Here is a 21,234-nt window from a genome sequence, read left to right on the forward strand (position 1 = left end):
GGGGAAGGGGCACGGCCCGGGGCAGGGGCAGGGCCAGGTCTAGAGGGGGCATGTGGGGAGGGGGCGAGGCCTGGTGGCGCGCAGGGGGAAGGGGCCGAGCCCGGAGTCGGGCTGCGGTTGTCCCCAGGGTGGCGGGTGCCAGGAGAGCCCGGCGGTTCGATGGGAGCGGGAGGCACGGCCCGGTGTGGAGAGGTTGGGTGAGGTGAAGCAGGGCCTGGCTCTGAGGAGCGGTGGTGTCTCTATGGGGGCTGCCATCCCCACAGCTCGGGGCTGCCACTCTCTGCACAGGCTTTGGGGGTGCTGGGCCTCCCGCTCAGCCACGGGCTTTATTTTGTCTTGTACTGTGTTGACTTTCTTTCACAGTTCTTTGTCATTTTTTGTTCTACGCTGCCACGATATAACTGAGGTGGAAAGGCATGGTGGGCATTTGGCAGTCAGAGAAGCGCCCCATTGTATCTATCCATTTTTGGTGCTGCTACAGTAACGTAGAGCAGAGGTTTCTCTGGGGGGTCTGGTACGGTGGCACACGCACACAGCCTGTCTCTTCCCTCCCTTTTGGTCGCTGCTGTGTAAACTCGCTGTGTAACACGTGTTGTGTGAACTCATTGGTGGGCATTAGCCAGTGCGAGTCTGCATTGACTTGTCTTCTCCGACCTTACCAGGACAACTAGGTAGTGCTTTATGCACTTTAGTCAGTTTCTAGTCAAGGAAGTTGTTGGTCTTTATGAAGAGCATGAAGATAATGAAGTGTTTTATGCAACATGCAGGAAAACATAGACGGGCAGGATAAAGATGGACTGACATTTAGCATTACCCTTGACAAGAGAGTCCAGGAAAAGGATGGGTGTTCGTGGTGGAAAGTGAATTGAAAGGTGTCTGGAGTATAACGGAGGAAACAGGAGAAGTGGTGTTGAACAGCAGATACTGTACAAGGAAGGAAGGCCAACACCACAGGCTTAAGTAAAAGGCTGATGAGGAAAGAATAGTGAGAGGGTGCTAAATATCTAGAAGCATGTAAATAAGGTGGTGCATTCAATTATTTTGGCAGAGCAGGCTAAAATTAGCATGCAAAAGGCCAAACTTAATCAACACTGGGTTGCGGTTTTGTTATTCTGTCATTATACAGGTTGGTGGATATACTACCTAAAAAATGGCAATTTATGTCAGCAGAACATCATGATCCACTGAAAATTGACTTCTTTCCTACCTCTGTCATGGTTTAATTTACTGTGAAAATTTTAATGTGAACAGTTGAGACCATTACCACGTTGAAGCATGTTAATCCCTTTCCTCTTTGAGCCTTTGTAAAACTCCCATTTGTTTACCCAGAAGCAGAACAGGGCCTTTTGTTTTAATGGTGTTTTCTTTCCTTTAAACAAATCATTATATGCTACACAGCTGGTCATAGCCTTTGACTGGATGTCTAGATAGGTATCTGAATAGCAATAATATCTGACAGAGTGCATCTTCACTAGGAAAAAATAAGTGTGCTATTAACATAACTTACTTCCTTTGTGCAAACTAACAGGATGTAAAGTTGAAGTGAAGATAAAGGAGTCTCTAGTTTAAACATGACTGAGCAAGCAGAGGTAGAAGCTGCAGAGAGCCCAGAGCCTGCCATCAGGTAGGAGGAGAGCAGTCAGGCTAGGGGAGCATTAGTATGAGGTTTTAGTTCACCTGAGTGTCAGGAGGCACACAATGTTCTCCTTTAACATGTGATACAGTTACATACAACACCATGTTAGATCAGGCTGATGTCTGCCTGAACCTAACATATCGCTCATGAAAAATACAGTTCATGCCATCTTTACTAGGACTTTACTTCATCTTGGTTACCAAGTTTTGCCTGATGCACACTTCCTTAAGTGAAGGAAATCTAGTGAGGAAGCTAGTCTTTATTTTGTTTCCCAGAAAACATTATTATGTACAAATAAGAAGAAAATATGTATTTGAGTTGAGAATGGAAGTCAGATACTCTGATTAACTGAATGCATTTTATTCAGGGGATTCACTTGTTTCCAGATCCTTGAGTGTTTGCTACCTGCATCTTTATTCATTATGCAATTAGCCTGTCTGATCTTTGCATTCGCATGTAAAAACTTAAATATTTAATGCTAATATACTAGCTTAATAATATGAGTAACAATATATTTAAATAGCAGTGTTATTGCCCCTACTAAACGGTGTTTTGCATCTCTGAGACCTTTGGCATGAATTTCCTATCTAGGGACAAACTTCTTAAACTGTGTTTAATAAACCTGAGAAGTGTTAAAGCAGGGCAGAAGGACTCTGCATACCCTTTATAATGAAACACACAAACATAACTGACCTGGCTCAGAATCAACCATATATTTTTGTGTGCATGGGTAGTGTCATACAGAAAATCTAACTGAGAGCCCAGAAGCAGTCCGGCTGCGGTAGTGCAGATCTGCACCTACCTCAGTTACTCTTGTCTCTCATCAGGTGTAACACCCCTGGGCTCAGGCAGCTCCACGTAGCACAACACTGCAGACATATATGGCACAGGCAGCAAGCTCGAGTCCTAGACCATTGGCTCTCCACCTCCTCTTTGGAGGTATGTTGATCTAGTGATCAGCAAGAACAAGACCAGCAAGCCTGACTTTCACCACTGTGAGTAACAGGAGAGAAACCATGAAGACAGTGGCCAGGTAGTGGTGATATGCCCAGAGACTGTTGAAAAATTTTGTCTAATAATTGTTGGTGCATTGTAGCAGTCAAACTGCATTTAAAGTTTCCTTGTGGATTGGCCTAGAATTCATTTGAAAAGAACCAAATGTTCCACACTTAGTCAGAATGGTAATGGCCAGTAAATATTATCTTTACATACCCTGTTGGAATAGAATTGGTGAATAAACCCACTCTCTTCAAAAGATGCTTTTAGATACCTGATGTCTGAAAGATTTCACTTAGGTTTTATTACCTGGAAGGGCTGCTTTGCATTTTGATACCATGTTTTTTTGGGCAAAGACAAAATTTCTTCTATCTTAACTGGAGGACAGTGAATAGGTTTAGGGATTAGGTCCCAAGAATTGTACTGAAGGTTAATAATGATAGTAGATAAAATAGCGGCAGCAGTTTGATTGAACACGGTTTTTATATTAGCCTGTGATGTCAGCTGTCTTCAGATGCTCATCAAAAATGCAGAATAAATACCAACTCGCCAGGTCATCAGTCGCTGTAATCCAACAAATAAGCAATTGTGTATCCAGGGTGCATGCAAAAATAGAGGGATGATGCTGTTGTTAAAATACAAGAAATAAGGATTCAGTTCATTCTACATTTCATGAGTGGTCTTTGCCTTTGAAGCACTAAATCTGTCTGTGTCTTAGTTCCCTGTTTGTAAAAGACAGTTAACACTTTTCCCTTTAAAAAGGTGTTGTGGATACAAAATCACTAACATTTCTGAGTTGCTTGGCTACTGCTGTGATAGGAGCTGTATTAGCACACATAGACAGAAAAACCTCTTTCTTCAGATACCCTAGTTTATCTAGGATAGATGTCCTGGTTTATTGAGAAATTGCCCCTTGAATAGTCACTCAGATGAGATAAAAGGGAAAAACTAGGGGTAGATTCAGAAAGATCAATAATGGTGTTTGTTTTATGAGTGACCCTGAAGAAACAATAAGCACTTAGTTGCTGAAATTAGCTGCTGATTTAAAAATAGGAAGGAAGCTGTTAATGCAGCTGTAGAGAGCAGAGGAAAAAGTCTGGAATGACCTCAATAAAATAAGAGCGTGCCCAAGTAAATGGCTCATGCCATTACTGAACAGAAATCTAGGATCATACAGCTGGGGAAACAAGAACTGTATGTGGGTAAACGTAAGTAGTTTGTGTAGGGATGGTAGAGGTGATTTGCGACAATACAAAAGAGATCCAAGCAGGTAAGACAATGTATTTTAGTGTAAAACACATGGATGTTTAGAGCTGTTCAGAACTTTTTGTGTTGGAAGGAGAATGCAGCCTTTAAAGTGATGGTGACACACAAACTATTATGAAGGTGCATTTACTGTCTTGTGATGGTGAATTTCCTATTCTCTGGACTCCTGTTTGTCTTGTCCAGTTCCTTTATTGCTACTCTATATTCACACCTACTTGAACTCCGAATTTGCTAGTTAGCTGACAATCCTCATATGTCACTATTAAAAAGCATCTGCCAATAGCAATGGCAAAATGGTATTTGGGGCACTTCAATGTATGAGAGTTGCAAATGGGTATGAAATTTTCAGTATATTGCTCGGAGTAATACATAGTAAATGCTGTCATTTTAATGGGAACTAGTGTCTGTGGCGGGCTGAGCAGCAGAAATGTAATGATTACACGGTTGTTTTTAGCTGAGTGCCTTTTTTCAGTATTGTTGACTATGTTCCCCATCGAGCAAGGCATGAAAGCAAGGCACCTTTAAGTATGGACTAAAGTAATCCAAGGGAAGGGCTTAAAGGTAAGCTTATGCTTCAAGACTTTGTTAGACTAGAGCCTAAAAAGACACAGCTAATAACACTATAGTATTATAGTGCAATATAATAATGGAGACTCTTAAAATAACTTACTACTACAGAGTGACAGAATTCCAGAAGACTTTCAGTATCAGTAAAAAAATGTAAAAAATATATTTTGGACACCCCTACACAGGCATTTTAGTAAATAAACCACTCTCTTCCAGTTCAGTGAAGTATGGATGGAGGTAGTGGGTTGACTGTGATCAACCTGTCAGTGTAGGACGAAGGCCTGTGTTCTGACATGGTTTGGTAAAATATAAGATACCTAACCAGGAACAACTTTGGCCAGTTATAATTGCAAGTACAACAGCTTGGAAATATCAAATTCTCAAACACATCATAGAAGAAAGATTCTGTATTTTAAGTGTTTGATATTTAAAACAGACCATTTGTTTTCTTATTAATATAAGGATAAGGGAAGGTAGGTTTTCCCTGGCAGGGTTTATCTTTTTTGGCAAAGAATGACAGACAAAAATCAGATTAGATCCAGAAAACTTCAAAGGATCCATCAGAAATAGACAACAGATCTTTCTCTGTGTTTTTCTGCCAAAACCCAGTCTGCAGTCTTTTGAGCTTTTCTCCTTGGCCATTTGGGACCTGTCCAGTCCTTCACCATGTGCTTTTCTCCTTTTCCCCCTTTTGGTTGCTCTGGTTTATGGCCTCACTTTTGCCGTGTTACTAAATATGAGTCTCCTGTGACTTTTTTACCAACTCGGAGCTTCTTCTGTCACATTCCCTCTTTAATTATGTACCTCACTCGTACATCACTCCTCAGAGATCTGCAAGCAATTTTTCATGGCAGGTCTCTGTTCCTTCCTGAGATGAGACATGATTTGCAGGTCACTACAAAGATCCGTCTTAACCTAGGAACTAATGGTGAAGTCATGGCTTTTTCAGGCAGCACTCCCATGACTTCTGCTGTGGTGCATCTGAAAAGAGCACATTTAAGGCATTGAGTCCTTCATGGAATTATTTTCTACTTTCTAAAGCTTCTGCACCAGGTTGACACATGTTGCTTGGATAGCATTTAAACTTTTATTTGCAGATACCTGGTCATATTTAGAGTAGGTGTGAGTGCCTTTTCAGTGACTTCATCAGTTCATTGAGTACTGTTTCCTTAATTTCCTAAAACAAAAATAAGAAGGATTGAAGTGTGAATTCTCCTAGTGTTGAGAAGGTGAGGAACCTCAGCAGCTGATGGTCTTTCTCCATGCTCCTGCATTCTGCTCTAAGTGTGACTTAAAAACAGATTTCATCTGAGGATTGTAACATAAAATGAAGTAATTTTTATACATAAAGTTGAACCATAGCTTACAGTAAAACCTTTCCAGTTGCTCTTGTTTGGCAAACGAATCATTTTGGGCCCAAGATGTTCTGTGTTTGTTGTTAAGCACGGCAGGGATATTTGGGATAACTTCTTTAAAATTCAGTTCTTTAAATCTCTCTGTGGGTTTTTTTTCTTTTCTTTAATTACTTTAAATAACTAGCCCCAAATGTGCAAGTCTGATCTTTTTGTGTAAATGACAATAGATGAATACATTTTCTCCTGCAGTGTCATGATTTTAAGTCCAAATGAAGCTAAGCCAGAATGGAGACAGTTGTCTCAGAAGTTTTGAAGCAATAAGCAATTAAAGTTTTTCATACCCATACTGTACAGGCTTTTGGTTAGATATTTTTCCTTGCCATTTTGATGCCACTGAATAATTTTTATCTACTAATCTCATGGAAATCATTGGATGTATGTTTTGTCTGAAGGAAGGGTGCCCCTTTCAGTGAAATCTGTAGCCTGTCACGTCCATTTGTATGTTCTTACTGCAAAAAGATATGAGAAATGTTAGTTTCCATTATGTTAATCAACAGATCTCTTCTTTTTATTATTGTGTAAAGAACCTTTTAGGACCCCCAACTGGAATGAATTTTTTGTAAGTGTAGACAGCGAAATGAAGGCTGAGTTTTCAGTCTTAACTCTTCATTTCCTGATTTCTCCCTCATAATAATGCGTTAACGAGTCTTCCTGCATTTAGGGTAATAAAAATCTTGTAAGCAAGTGATTACTGACAGTAACTATATACAACTGTCGTTTGAGGATAGACAAAAGAATTTCCTGATAATGCTGGAAAAGTGATGACAATGTAGAGAGCTTGGACATCTTAACTGTTTGAAATGGTGTTGCCTGAGCAGTAAAGACCTTTCCACTGTATGCTTGAGAGGCATAAGGGAGAACAAGTCTGCCTGAGGCCTTTCAGTAATGCTGTAATTTGAGTGATAAATATAGCAACAAACACTGGAAAGTGGCCTGTGTGGAGCAGGCAGGAAGAGGTTGTGCAGCCAGCTTTTTAAAGGTGTCAGGAATTAGCTGAACATCAGTACTTTGCTGTATCTTTAGGTACCTTGGTACTTTTCAAGTCTGCTCCTGTGCCATGTGTATCCCTGATCTCTATATACCACGGATCTGTGTGTGTGTGTATACACATACCTATTCTGTGCATAGGTACACACAGTCCCATAGAAAAGGTAGATACATAAAACACAGGTGTAGCACTTTGCTGTGGTAGCACATCACTTGAGTCTGGACTCCGACAGAGGCAGCATCAGCAGAGAAGGGCTCATTAGTTTGGTTGAAGCACAATAGAAGCAACAAGAATGAAGTTATTTGAAAGATTCCAAGAAATATTTGGCAAACAAGTGAGTATCTTGAGCTAAAGCTTCTAAAACTTAAAGAAGGAAATAGATCCTTGCTTCCTCCCCTTGGGAAGGACCCTACATTACTGGCTTTGCACATCTGAGATTGTTTCATTCATTTGTGTAACCTCCAGTTCTAACCCTAATACAGAAACTGGAAATAGACTTAATTTCCAGTTTTTCTTTCCTTTAGTCAGACTATTTGACATGACAGTCTTGATAATACTTTTACCTGAAGGTTATATGACACCTGGTTTTGAGGTTGGTTTTTTGTTTGTTTGTTTATTTTTTCCTAGAAAACAAAAGGAAGGTAAGAAATTTGACTACATACTACAGCATCTTAACAAAACAATGAACTTCCCATGTTATGATGTAGTTCCTATCACCCCATTCTGAAGTTCCCCATCCTTCAAATGGTCTCAGGTCAAATCAAATATTATTCTTGGCATCATAGCTGCTCCAAAAAGACACTAGTGTTCTTGAATTTCAGGATTTAATCTCTGTCTCCTGGCTTTTTGTAAAGCCCTGCTGAAATATGAAAATGCCTTCAGAGTCAATGTAAAGGGAGGAGACAACATTGTCCTGTGCTCTGGGTAGCACAAAGCCCAACTTTAGAAAGGGCAGGTGTCCATAGACTTTGGTCTCTGCCTTAGAAAAGTACATTTAAATCTCTTTCAGGTTTCCATTAGCAGGCTGAAAGGATGATTAGCATACATCTGTAGCCCCGAAAATGCAAACTGGAAACAACTGTTTATTTAGCCTTGCAGCAACATGTAAAAAACCTAGAGAGAGGCTGTTTGCCAGCTCTAGTTTGGCTGCTTGAATAGAAGACATCATGTAACAAGAGGAAAAACAGGGCAAGGAATATCATACACCAAAGAATTTCTTTAAGACCATCAGTTAACAAAGCGTCCTGTGTACAGCAGAGTAAGTAGGGCCAGAGAGGAAGGAAAAAACTCCAGCTTGTAGGCACCTTACAGGTATCACTGTGGTGTCACCTTTGTTAACTAGGAAACTGTGTGTCAGCCTTTAAAGTCAGTAACTTTGTACTCTTTGGGCTTGGAAAGCACCTACCTGTGAAGCCACTTATAACACAGAAAGCAAAACCACACTGAGGCAGTGAGTGTAGGAAACTTGAAGTCTGGGAGTGCTTGAGATACAATTGCGCAATAATGCAAACCATTTCTGGCAATCAGTCCCGTACCAGGCGGGATTGCTACATGGACCAAACAGAAGTACATATTGAAACCTCATCATAACATAGGGAGTGACCTTACAGAGATGTGTAGCATCAGTCTGGAGATGCAATCAAGGTGAGAGAAGCAGGGAAGTACAGATAGAGAAGCGAATATTATAGTTGCAAAGAACAATTTTGGAGTTGCTGTCCTTCCCTTGATATGTTTATGCATTTTGCATAGGAAGTCACTGGATACAAGCAGCTCTGTTTTGTTAGTTTTTCTTTGGCTCCACAAATCTGACATTTTACAGTGCTGAAGCCTCCATGAAAGGGATACTGTGAACCTCTTATTTTAATTCCTGGAGGATGGGCTGTTTTCCTCAACTGGAATCTCTTCCACATGAAGAAAACAAGAATCCAGGTCTCCATTCCTGGCTGTTACCCTAGTCCCTAACCTATTGTTTGGTAACTAGGAGGCAGTTCCTCCAGCTCCACCTCCACATATCCTTTGGGAAAACTTAGATGTAGGGCACTTACGGCTCACCTTTTCTCTGGCACGTATCAGTATCTTCCCATTGCAGCAGCTGTGGGGTGGGGGAAAGGCGCTGGTGGAGCGGCTTTTAGACTGACATGTGCCATGGGTCCACCATCTTGACAAAGCAGCGTAAGATGTGCCTCAAAAGGAGGTTTGTGTCCTTCCTCCTCTCAAGTTTTGCTTTTCTCTTTCCTACTGCTTGTGCAGAGACCACCCAAGCACAATGGCTGAGGGGGGCCCCAGAGCCAGCAGGCATGGAGGGGTGTGGTTTGCACCCCATCGCAGAAGTAAGACCCCATGCATGGCCTGCCTGCCTTCCTTGGGATATAACTCATTATTCATCACTGTATGTAAATCAATCCCTCCTGCCCCATTGATTGTTTTTTGGGTTGTGTGTTGACATAAATAGCTGTGTATTTTTCTTTAGCTTCCTTCAGCGTGTTACCAGCCTGTACGGCGACGTCCTGCACAGGGCTGAAATAATACTGCTGGGTGCGGTCGCACCACGTGAGGGTTGTCAGCCAGCTCTCTGGCAGGATACGTGTTTGCATATGGGGATTTCTGCATATTGCCTTGACCTTTGCAGCACATTGGTTGTTCAGATGTAACTTGTGGTCCACTATTGGCTTCCTGTAGTATTGCTGCTTCCAGATTTCTCTCTCTTACGTTGCCAGTCCTTTTTCCCAGATGTGTTCGCTTTTTCCTTTTGCAAACTAAATTTTGGTTTACTTGCAGCTCGTATTTCTCACAGACCTGGGACTCTGTGAGTCAGTTGTCGTATTGGTTTTACCATCACTGGCTGCAGTGAAGAGACTGCACGTTTATACATACATACATATGAGCATGAGAGACTATCTTTGTCTTAATATTTGTGAAGGTTCCCAGCTTGCTGTCCCAGATGCCTCTTCCAGAACTTGGAAGAAGGTGTTCAGTGAGGCAGCTCCTGGCAAGGAATACACCTAGGCAAGGCATCTCATGCCAGGCACTGTGCCTTGCTGTAGTGGCATCTTTTGCCATCTTTTTCTTAAACTAATTAGTTGCTAGTTGGTTTTCAGCCCAGATTTCACTGTTTCCATCTGAGCCAGTGTAAATTTGTATTGCTGTAAGGATTTCTTCAGACGCTATTATCAGGAATCCAATTAGGTAGCGTTCATTCAGGATTAATCACATGTGGAAGTGTTTGCAGAATTGAGGTTGCTGTGTTCTTAGGAGCGTACTATTACCACTGTGTTTCATTATCCTCCAGCAGGCACGGGCTTGGGCATTTCATGTGTTCTAGGAGGAGCCCTGCACAGATCCACTGCAGGGCTGGAGGCTTGCTGTCCTGGTTGTTACAGAATAGCGGAAGGAAAATGATACCTATCCCATTAGTTTGCTCTCTAAAGACCATGTCCCAAAGGCAGCGAATGAGTTTGACTGCATAAAGATTCCTTGATTTCAATAAAACTGCTTACATGTGTGCTGCCGTGCCTGTAGAAACATAAAGTAGGAGCACAGCCTAAGGGAGAAGGCAGGCGTTCATCTTAAAAAGGAAAAAAATAAAAGATGACATTCCTTACTGCAGTGCCTCTCCAAATACCAGGGCTTTTGAAAGATATTAGTGGTGCAGCAAACTCAACAGATAATTCTTTTCGTATGGTGTCTGGGTCAGGTGACTCGCATATGTTCACATTTTCAGGTACCCCTTTTGCTGCTTTTTATCAGGAGTTCTTTTTCAAAATCTTCCTCTTCTGCAAACTTTATTTTCCTTTGTTGCAGTCAGTATTTCTATCACAGCTTTTAGAAGAAGGTAGCATAAAGTTATTAAGCCATGTGGTTAGAATGTTAATGTCTGCAAAGATAAATCAGCAGTAATAACCTTGATCTGTCTGTTAATATTTTATTATTATTTTTTTGCTCTGTATTTATTTGAAAGACTCTGCTTTGGAGCTTTTTATTGTTGTTAAGGGAGTGGGTCAGTTTTCTGAGCAGGTTTTTTGAATTGGTGCTTCTGGTAAAATGACAAGAATTCCTTGTTAAAAGATGAAAACAGATTAGAGAAGACACATTTGTCAGACATGGCTCTTCAGCATTAAAATGCTGTGAATGTTTTCGCCTTATCTTTTGGAAGATGTTTTACACCATCTCCTGCCTTACAAATGAATGGATTCACCTGCGTATATAATTGCCATGTTATTGAGCTGGATGGGATCTGATCATACAAAGACAATGGCTTTGTTTATGCTGCCAAACTGTATGCCCAGCTGTGCTTGCAGGATCAAGCCTCTAGCTGTTAAATTTCTAGAAGCCCATAATAATAAAGATTTTAGTGGCAATATGTTAAGAAGAAACACCAGCTTCTTTAGCAGATGTGGGAGCGAGGGGAACAATTTTTTAATGAGAAGCTTATACTTTTTCTGAAACATTTGCTGCTAGATGAAGCTGTTAGTTTACTTGTTTGTCAAATGCCAGCAATACAGTTGACCTGGTATAATAACAGGGGTGTCAGGGTTGTCTCTGAGGCAGATTTATTGAAAAGGACACCATCATGAGTGCTACATGTGAGACTGAATTGGGGATCTTGAAAATTAAAAGCAGTGTGAGCTAAAACTTTTGTTGTGGAGCATGGTTTGAACATGTCATGTGTCATCACCAGTGCGTTAAAAAGTAAAGGCAAGTGACACTTAGAATTAAAGTTCTGCATACTGACTGAAAGGCTTCTGGTTGGATTTTGTTGATTTGCATGAGGTGCATATAAACAGTGTATCTGGATCCCAGGGTGAATTTGTATGTGCAGTGTTCCCTCATGTCCTTCTAGTTCCAGATACGTGTCTCACTAATCAAGTTCTCTTTTATGTGTAATTGCCTTTTCCTAGTTATTTGCACAATATGAGTCAGAATAATACGCTGTTTCTTTACAGTTGCTTTTTAAAACAAAATGGTAACCTGATTTAAAACATGGCTTTTTACTGAGCTGTCAAGGGAGAGTGCTAAACTCCCATTCTTAGTATGGATGCCATTCCTGATTCAGAGGTAAAGAGTGTTCTAAAAATTTAGTATTAACGTACGTGGAAAAACAGCTATTAACAGTTCCACACGTCATTTGTCTCTTGACAGCCTGTATTCTTTTAAACTCATCATTAATTTAAAATTAAATTTTTGATTACCCCTCCAAGTCCAATATAGAAATGAGAGACAGCGATGGCCAGAAGCTCTTGGTCTTGTTTAGAGAAGGAAAGTTAGAGAAAATCAGAGACTTTTAGAAGAAAGCAGATTCTGGACTAAACTCTATGACTTCTGTAACATAGCTGCAGCTGAGTCACTAGGTTTAGTAGATAAATCATGTTCATGGAAACACCATATTCTGAGATGTTACTTGAAAGTAACAGAAAATACTTACGCATACTTCATACACGTATTCAAGTTAACTTACGGGATAGAAAGGAAGGATGTTATAAATCCTCTTAATCTCTAACTCTTAATCCTACAAGTATATAAACATGTAGGCAACTTCAAGCCCATGATTAACCCATGTAAATTAAAAGAGAGTACTCACATGCTCAAAATTCATATTTCGTGTTTGTGATAAAAATATATTTTTTAGAATAATAAGCATACCATCATAGCAAATAGCAAGTCTAGTCACTACCATATTGATATATTCATATTGTCTCTGATACTAATGCCACTTACATCTCTGAAAATACATCTTTTTGTCTTTCAAGTTTTTATTACTTCATCTGAGTAATTTTTTTCTAACATGATTTAGTAATTAGGATTTAAGTTCATAGGTCTGCATGTACATAATGGCGTGCTTTGTATATTTTTATATAAGGAGTTTCATTCCTGTAAACTGCTGCTTGAGTTTTGGTTTGGGGTTTTTTTTGAGGAAAATGTTCATTTTGATAAATAAGGTTGTTAATCTTTTAGGGACTATCTACTTAAATTTCAGCAACATTACATTTTTGGTCAAAACTAAATGAAAACTCTCATTCTGAGGTTTTGGAAGCAGAAAAAGAGGCAGGTGGGGAGGAGTATGACTTGGCTTGGAAAAACTCGTTCCTGAGTCTCTTTAGGCAGACAGATTAAAATTCCTAAGAGTTTAACCTAGACTGAGGGACTTTGCAAAGAAGGTATTTGACACTGTAATGACAGCTCCTGGAAATCTGAGCAGAGATTGAAAGCAAACCCAGTAAAAATACCACAGTTGAGTCCAAGTGCTGCACAGAGACCGCTGTGACTCCATGAATCTCTTTTCATTCCATGGTTTTAGCCATCCAGTCGACACAGGCAAAAGTTCCATCTTAACAAAACAGTCTGCTGGTTTAATTGGTTGTTTTGTACCATGGATGGTGGCTAAGGCTGCAGGAGCAATAGAAACAATTATTTGCAGCCAGTTGTTAGGTTTATAGCGACCTTAGGCTTTCTACAGACGCCGGGCTCTTCTGCAGGTACGAGTTTGCAGTTTGTCAACAGAGTAAACAGGAAAACCTGCCTTTGAAAAATTATTGCAAATCACTCCATCTCATTGGCTTTGCAATTAGATTTCATTGCTTCTCATTCCCCCCAGATTGTGTACATGTTGTTGTCATAGGTTTTATTTGCATCACAACAGAATGATTGGCCTGTGTGCTGGTGATGCTTGGTGATTATACTTATCCCATAGCCCCAAAATTCAGACTGAGGCCCCTCCCCTGCTGAAGAGTCCCAGTCCACCATCTTCACGTGAGCACCCTAAGGGCCGTGATTTGGTGCTCTGAGGGTGCCTGTGCTTCTGCAGTCCTCGGCACCAGGGCGTAGTGTCTCTTCAGGGAACCCCACCAGTATGCAGAAGACAGAGATACCTGTTCAGGTGGCTCCTGTTCTGTGTACACAGCTCAGCTGGTGGAGGCTGCCTGTGCCTGCAGAAAGGTGGGGAGGAATGATTACGATACTGTGAAACACAAGTTTTTGTTTTGCAGCAGCTGCTTAAGTCTTGCAAATAAATGTTCTGGTGTGAGCACATACACTCTGGTATTTAAAACCATTAATCTTTATGGTCTGTGGGTCCACAGAGAGCAACATAATGAAGCCAAATACATGCTTAGCTGTGTCTCCATTCCCTCTGGGGACTGGTCAGGACACTTTTGTAGTCTCATCTCTACTGCTGCACCCAAACCTCAGTGGGTCGCAGGACACTAAAAATGTTCTGTGCTTTTGAGGGACAAAGATTTTGTATTCTTTTCCCATGTAACATTAAGCATTTTTTGTATGCAGGCACTTGTTCAGTGACAAGGAGTGTTTCAGTCCCCTGGTGTTACAGTCCTTAGCTGCAACTGATGGTAACAAAAGAGGTCACAGAGGAGACAAGCTGGAAGGTTTTCTGTACCCAAAGGCCCAGATCGTAGGTGCGACCTCCAGAGTGTCAGGCTTGAATCCTCCCTAGCAGGAGCCTGTGGGCTGCAGCAAGTAAAGCAGATTGTTCCCTTCTTTGTCTGCAGTGTGTTTGTGTCCACCCTGATGCAAACTGGAGTCTCGTATTCTGGGACCTGCAGTCTCCATCGACCACGTTTCCTTACTCAAAACAATTTTAGCTGCAAGCTGTAGCGTCAACAGGGGTTTGTGTACTTTGTGGGAAGCTGGACCAAATATTGCACAGGGACGCTCGGTATTCTTCAGCCTGGAAATATTGTGCCAATCCAATTTTTTTAACTGACTCTTTGGGGAAGTAAATTACATTGGAAAATAAATAGTAAATTAAGCCAGCCAAGTCTAGGAGACTGCGATCTTCCAGAAATTTGCTTACTTTTTGGCTTTAAGTGTCCCAATATGAGTATAAGGACTAGCAACACTTATTTTAATAAAAGCTTGAACAGTGGAATATGGAGCTCTGGATATGTGGAACAGATGAGCCTTGAGTAGAAAGTTTGGTTGTGTGTATTTGACCAAATGTCAATGCTCTAGGGAGGCTGCATCTGGCTGAAAAGGTTTTGATCAAGTTGACTGACCAAAAAAAATCCTGTCTCATGAATATAACATTTTTCCTTAAAAACAAACAAAGCCAACAAAATGGTAACATTCTAGTGTAAATAGTGGAAGGCCAAAAAATATTCCTCAGTCTAATGAGTTCTTATACCATTCATCCACTCTTTCTAGCAGATGTGATATGGAAGGTGGCAGGGTTTATCTCAGCACTTTGGGGAGGAATATGATATGACTTCTCATGTCCCTTTGGCTTATGAGAAGAAAGCGGCAGGAGAGAAATATTTTGTTTGTGAATGTGCAGTCCCTAAGATTTCTTGTTTGTTGATATCTTGACTGGTTAATTTGTTTTTATTTGCTGTAGGTCTTCCAAACACATTTTTGTATATGCATTTCTTGCACACCTTTATATTTCAAGACAAAAATATTTGTAGTAAGGTGATAAAGTAGGATAACCAGATTTGTGATCAGAAACTGCTTTCATTTGGTGCTAGTGAGCTCACAGTGGTTTGCTCAGGTGGATGTACATTGCAAACAGTATTTTTATATCTGAGGAATAATTCAGACAAAGGAGAGTCAGGCTTCACTATGTTTAAAGGGAAGAAAAGTAAACATAAAATGCCTCTGAGCTGGCAGTATGTGTTGAAAATTAACAACTTCTCCCCGCCCATCCACAAATAAAAAGTAATTTTGTGAGCCATGAAACTTAAGAAGTTTATTTTTCTCTGGCTTGCCTTTATGTGGATTCCCTGTTGTCTGATGTTTTGGTTGAGCCTGCATTGCAAGCTGTCTCTCAGCATATGGACTTCTTGTCTGTCCATCTTCTGATGGACAGCCTGTTTATCACAAAACATGAGGAAACTTAATATCTCTTTGGCCTTTCTCCTTTTGTCTGGTTTGGCAGAAGTGTTTGATCTGTCCCTGAGTTATTGCAGGTAAGAGTCAGACTGAAAATAGTGTGATCACATCCTTTCCTTTCCTTAGGGAACAGACTGGGGAAAAAAAATCCTAGTGGTAGCACCATTGCTTCCCTCTCGGTGGCAGGGAAACACTTCACTTGGAGAAAATGGAGTATTTTTGCAGCAGTCTGCAACCGTTGGGTTTGTGCTCACTGGGAGGATTACAGTTTGGTAACCTGAAATCCTCCTCTGACAGAGCTGGAAGTATTTGTTAGTAATGCCTAGCTAGCATTTTGTCAGTGGACCTCAAGTGCTTTATAAGGAGAACAGTACCATAGTCCCCATTGTAAAAGTGAGCCTGAAGGAGATGCAGTGATGTGGCCAAGGTCATCCCAGAGGCCAGTGGCAGAGATAGGACTGGTCTTTGTATCCCCCCCCCAAGTCTCCTCCTCTGACAGTCTGCAGTCCACCAGCCACCAAAGCTTGCAGAGGACTTGAATCACATGAATAGATGTGTTATCTACAAAGTCACGCATATAGATACCAGTCACGCAGAAATAAGCTTTGGCCCCATTTTCATACTGAAGATTAAAGCAGCTCTGCACAAAGTGTATTTCAACTTTCTGTCTTAAAAATATGCTGCTAATTAGGGATGTAAAGGGGCTGAACTCAGCTGCAAGACTGCTGATCTTTCCTAGTGAGACATTGCCTGCCAGCATTGTTTGGATTCCAACTAACCCTTCATTGTCTTCTATCTCGTTGAGGTCCTGAGCATGCACAGAAAAAAAGGAGGATTGATGTCTTTATATTGTCATTTCTGGCTGTCTGCAGGATACCCTTCAGCCATTTTCAGCAGTGCTCAAAAGTATGCTCTGCTGGTTTTAATCTTGTTTTGCTTTTTGTTTTTGCTGGTGGCACTCTTCCATGCCCAGAGACTTTTTTAATTTTTACTTTTGTAGCTGTACAATTCCACCTTATTAAGTTGGATTCTGCTTCTAGTCTCACCCTTCACAGGGTTATCTTTTTTAATGGGTGAAAAAGTGCATATGCCAGCATTCCACACTAGGAGTTCTCGTATGTGATGTACATCAGGGAAGGAGTTGTGCTCTGCTTCAAATATCATATAGTCCTGACAAATGAGAGAAAAATTCTGCAGTCTTCAATCAGCTTTACTTGGATTGCTGTTCAGTTTAAGTACTACAGAATTTGAGTCACAGTCTTTAGCATGAAGGAGGTTGGATTTTTTCTTTTCTTTTCTTTTTTTTTTTTTTTTTTGCACTTTAGGATCCTCTGGGGGAAAAAAATAATATTTTACAGAACAGTATTTTAAATAATGGTTTAGAAAAGATATTGCCACACTGCTGACTCCAAGTAGCATTAGCTATTAAAAAGCATATTAAATCCATCTGAATAAAAATGTTGTAGAAAAGCAAAATACCCTATTTTAATACTGGATTTTGAAGAGTATTGCTTTTATCCATCTAGAGTTTTGCTAATAACCTAACTGCAAAAGATCAAGCTGCTTGCATGTGTTGGGCAATAATAAGCAACTTGAACCATTTTCCAGCAAAAATACTATAGGCCTTTGCTTGACTGCTGTGCAGTGGCTCTGGGGATTTCAGTGGGAGATACAGATCTCTGCAGTGCTTCTGTGTGCTTTTGCCAATCAAAGGCATTTACAGTATGTCAAAACAATCACTGATTACTGCTCTGCAGTTTTAATTCCCTCTTTTTGCAAAATAAAAGGACTTGTTCCTGTGGTTTCAATGCCCACATAAGCATCTCTGCATGCTGAAGTAAAGCTTCCTTGTCTGTACTCTGGACCTGATAGGTATTTTTGCACAATACCTTGGGGTTTTTTTGCAGTGCAAAATTCTGTTGGAACATAATGGAACAGGGTCTGGTCCAAAAGCCACTCTGACAGCCTGGAATTCCTGTTTCTGAACAGCAGCTTATCCACAGCACAGAGATTTTGTGATAGCCATACAAAATGACACCTGCTGTCCCTCCAAGTGGAAGAAGGACGTGTCTGGGATGCTCTTCTGCCTTGATGGGCAGAACTGCCCCTTTCTTGGCTGCTGCAATAACGTGAACCTCCACAGAAAGCTGCTTCACAGGGACAAGCAGAGAGACAAAGCTTGCTGTTTTCTCTCTGTCTGAGAAAGACGTTTCCCATTTTGCAGGGAATGTAGAGCTCTGCGGAGCAGAACACCCAGGAGGGGCTGCAGCTTCCTCTGGTTCTGCACCAGCCCTCCCAGGGAGCTCCTCCGCCTGTCTGGAATATGCCACGTTATCCCACAGGCAGGCACGGGGATAATTGGTGCTTCTGGGAGCTGCTGTTGTTCTTGGAGGGCAGCTCTGCACTGTGCTCCTCGCAGGGCTATGGCTCTGCAGCTCCAGTCCAACCCACCAGCCAGTGCCTCTCTCCCCACAGTCCCTAACCTCATGGCAATTGGGAAGAACGCTTTGCAGTATTGAGTACTGTCAAACCCAACCTGTGAGAACCAGCTGGCAATACTACCTGAGAAGTCGACAATTACACAGCACCACTGAGAGCAAAATATTTGAGCTGCATGTGCATCCCTGCCTGTAAACTACAATGTAAGGAGACAGATTCCTTGCTTGTACATTGGTAGTCCCTAGCAACACCATTTGATAAAGCCCTGCTCTGGTTTGAGAGGTCCAGGCTGAATTTGCTGTTCCATGTTCCTGACCCTAGAAGCCTGGCATTTGTTTACTGAAAAAAGGAAAAAAAAAAAAAAGGCAAAAAAAGCACAGTTAGATCTTTAAAGCTCTGCTGCTTGGTTGGCAAACAAATGCTGGGAAGTGCAGCTCTGCTGAGGTTGTGCAAAAAGAAAGCAATTGTTATTCATTAAGCAGATGACAGCAATGGGAGCAAAGGGGATAAAACTCGAAATCTGAAACCACCTGCTTTAATTTTAGCCATAATTGAAGCGGCTGCCCATGATGTTGCTGATGCACGTATCAGATTTGCACGCCATGCCCTGCTCTCACTGATTTCTGTGGCAGCAAGCTCCAGCCCGCTGCCTGCTCCGGTTCAGGAGGGGCTGAATCTCCTGTTTGATTGCAGGTTATAACAGGCACTTTAGAATCTGTTTGTTTCCTTCAGGAACAAAATGCAGTCGCAGTCTGGCTCTCTGATAGACAGATGCTTTAGTCATTAGTGAGGTTTCTGTGACTACAACACTGTGTCCTAGCATGGGTGCACTTAGCTCTTTTGTTCCTGGTTCGAAGCAGTGATGCTTTTCTCGCTCTTGTGCTCATGCGCTCGCTCTCTTTCTCTCCCTCCCTCTCTCTGTCTTTGATCTTGCTGATATGGGGAAAAATATCAGATCCAAATCTTCAGCATATTTAACCAAAACATCTTGTAGGATGGGAATAAATTGTGAGTGAGTGCAGCAGCAGGGGGGCTGCAGTGTGGTCGCTTGTGCTGCTTGCTTTCTGTTACTGCAAAGCAGCAGCAATCATCAAGGAGTGCTGGGGTTGTTCTGCAGCTAAATAAGCACTCAGGGGCTCAGCATTCACAGAGGACTAAGGCGGTTTTGCTGGGAAGGGGTGGAACTGTGCAAAGCTCTCCTCTGCTGGTCTCTAATGCAGGGATTCACATGAAACAGGTAAATAGGGAAGAGATCTTTCATAATGGCCGTCTCATCCTTCACTAAATTCCCTGAAGTTTTTGCCACAGAGTTAAATGGCCGTAAGGTAGCAATGTCACTTTGTGTTCAACCTCATTACAGTACTAGTGACATAAGCCTGAGAGCTGGGGAGCTCGCAGCGAAATCAGTGAAGGCAGGAAAAGTCTTGACCTCAGCTGCATGGTGAAATGTTAGAGTGGGAGCATTGACCGTCTATCCTTGAGCTGTTTAGTGCAGATTTATACTGCATGTGTTTGTATGTGTATGCCAACTTTCAAAAGCTAGGAAAAGCTTTTTTATGGTTTCCTGTGATGATACATAGTCAGAGGGGATACTTGGATGACTAGAGAAATACCCCACGAAATGGGGAGCAGGTGAGCTGCGTGACAGATGCGTGTGCTGTCCTTTGTTGATTTGGTGCTGCTCCTTAGCTAAGCGTATAAAGTGCTGGGAATACAACATAAGGCTTAACTCCACTTGGGACATTGCGCAGATGATCCTCACTGCTTTGGAGCATAGCACGTTGTGTGATGTAAGATTCCCATTCCCTTCTGATCAGCGTTCCCTACTAAGCATGTCTTCATTCCTCCACTTTACTGATCATTTACAGCTGTTTGCTTTATTTCATGAGAAATTCTTAAAGGGCTGAGACAGTAACTGGACTGTGCTGCTCTGTAATGCAGCCCAGAGCTCGCGCCGCGTTTCAAACGGCCAAATGAGATTCACACTCAAGTCCCAGCAGATATTGTTCATCTCAGTCACGGGAGTCCACATTTTTCTGGGGTCTAGCCTCTCTCTCTGGACATCTTCCTTGTCGTAATAAAGAAGAAGATGGCTATAGCATCCAGACAGTTGAAAGTGTGTTACCCCCATACTTGGTAAACTGCCAGCACAGCCTTTTTTGGTCTGACACATAGATACTTCCATCTTTAAGCAAACATAAAATGTGTTGCAGAGTGGGTCATACTATCTCCCTGAGTTGCTCTCAGTTTGTAAAGTGAGTTGTGGTGTTTTCCCCTGCAGTCTTTTTCTTACTGTTATATTCTAATACCTGTATTTAAATCATCAGCTAGTGAGCAAATAACCACATTATGGGCACTTACTTAAAAAAGAAATAGTTAATCTCAGAAAATAATGAGTCTAAAAAATATCTTTGGCATTCTTTCTTCTATGTATTCCTGGTGATGAAGAGGACACCGAACAGCCTGTCATGTCATTTGAGTTCCTTCTTGCACACAGTTGAGCTAAAAGTGAATGCAGGCTTCCATCTTCCACCAGTGTGTATCTCCCTTCTGAGTGCATGTAAATAATAGATTCTCCTCTTATGTGTCAATTCATTGGGTTTTTTAAGTAATAGAAGTTGTGTAATTGCTGTGCTCACAAGGTGTGTGACACCTCTGACAATCTCCTGCAGACTGTGCTGGGCAGTGAGTGCACAGTGACACACGGCCCAGCAAGCCAGGGTCCCACCATCCACACCCCTGGGTCATGCTGCAGAAAAGAGACAGGGAATGGTTTGGAAGTGCTCTTATATCCCCTGATTTTGGCGTAGCTTCAGAGAATGCTCCACTTAGACCTAAAAGATAGGCATCCGTTTCTTTTGCAGCAAGGAGCCCTGTGATGTTATGGCTCCACATGCGGCTGTGGTTTCTCTGTCCCCAACGGGTGTCCTTGCAGACAGACCAAAAGGACTTCAATTCTTACAAAAGCTCGTTCTCCTTTGAGAGCTACGTAGCCAGCAGATGCTTCCAGTGAAAGAGAACATCCTTTGAAAACAATCTGGTGTTTATTAATCAACAAGAATTCAGTGTTTGGGGTCCTTCAGCAG

At 41.7% G+C, this 21,234-nt stretch overlaps 1 protein-coding gene across 1 annotated transcript in view; it reads left to right on the forward strand.

Annotated features, from left to right (window-relative positions):
- The first annotated feature begins 19,410 nt into the window (after nt 1-19,410).
- The window catches only part of HDGFL3 (HDGF like 3), an 18,297-nt gene continuing 16,473 nt past the window's right edge, over nt 19,411-21,234 (forward strand). The window contains exon 1 of the mRNA XM_010171399.2: nt 19,411-19,473. Coding sequence (XP_010169701.2) covers nt 19,411-19,473 — 63 coding nt within the window. The remainder of the gene's footprint in view (nt 19,474-21,234) is intronic.

This window comes from Antrostomus carolinensis, unplaced genomic scaffold (assembly GCF_000700745.2).
Source record: "Antrostomus carolinensis isolate BGI_N321 unplaced genomic scaffold, ASM70074v2 scaffold32597, whole genome shotgun sequence".
Taxonomy (NCBI): Eukaryota; Metazoa; Chordata; class Aves; order Caprimulgiformes; family Caprimulgidae; genus Antrostomus; species Antrostomus carolinensis.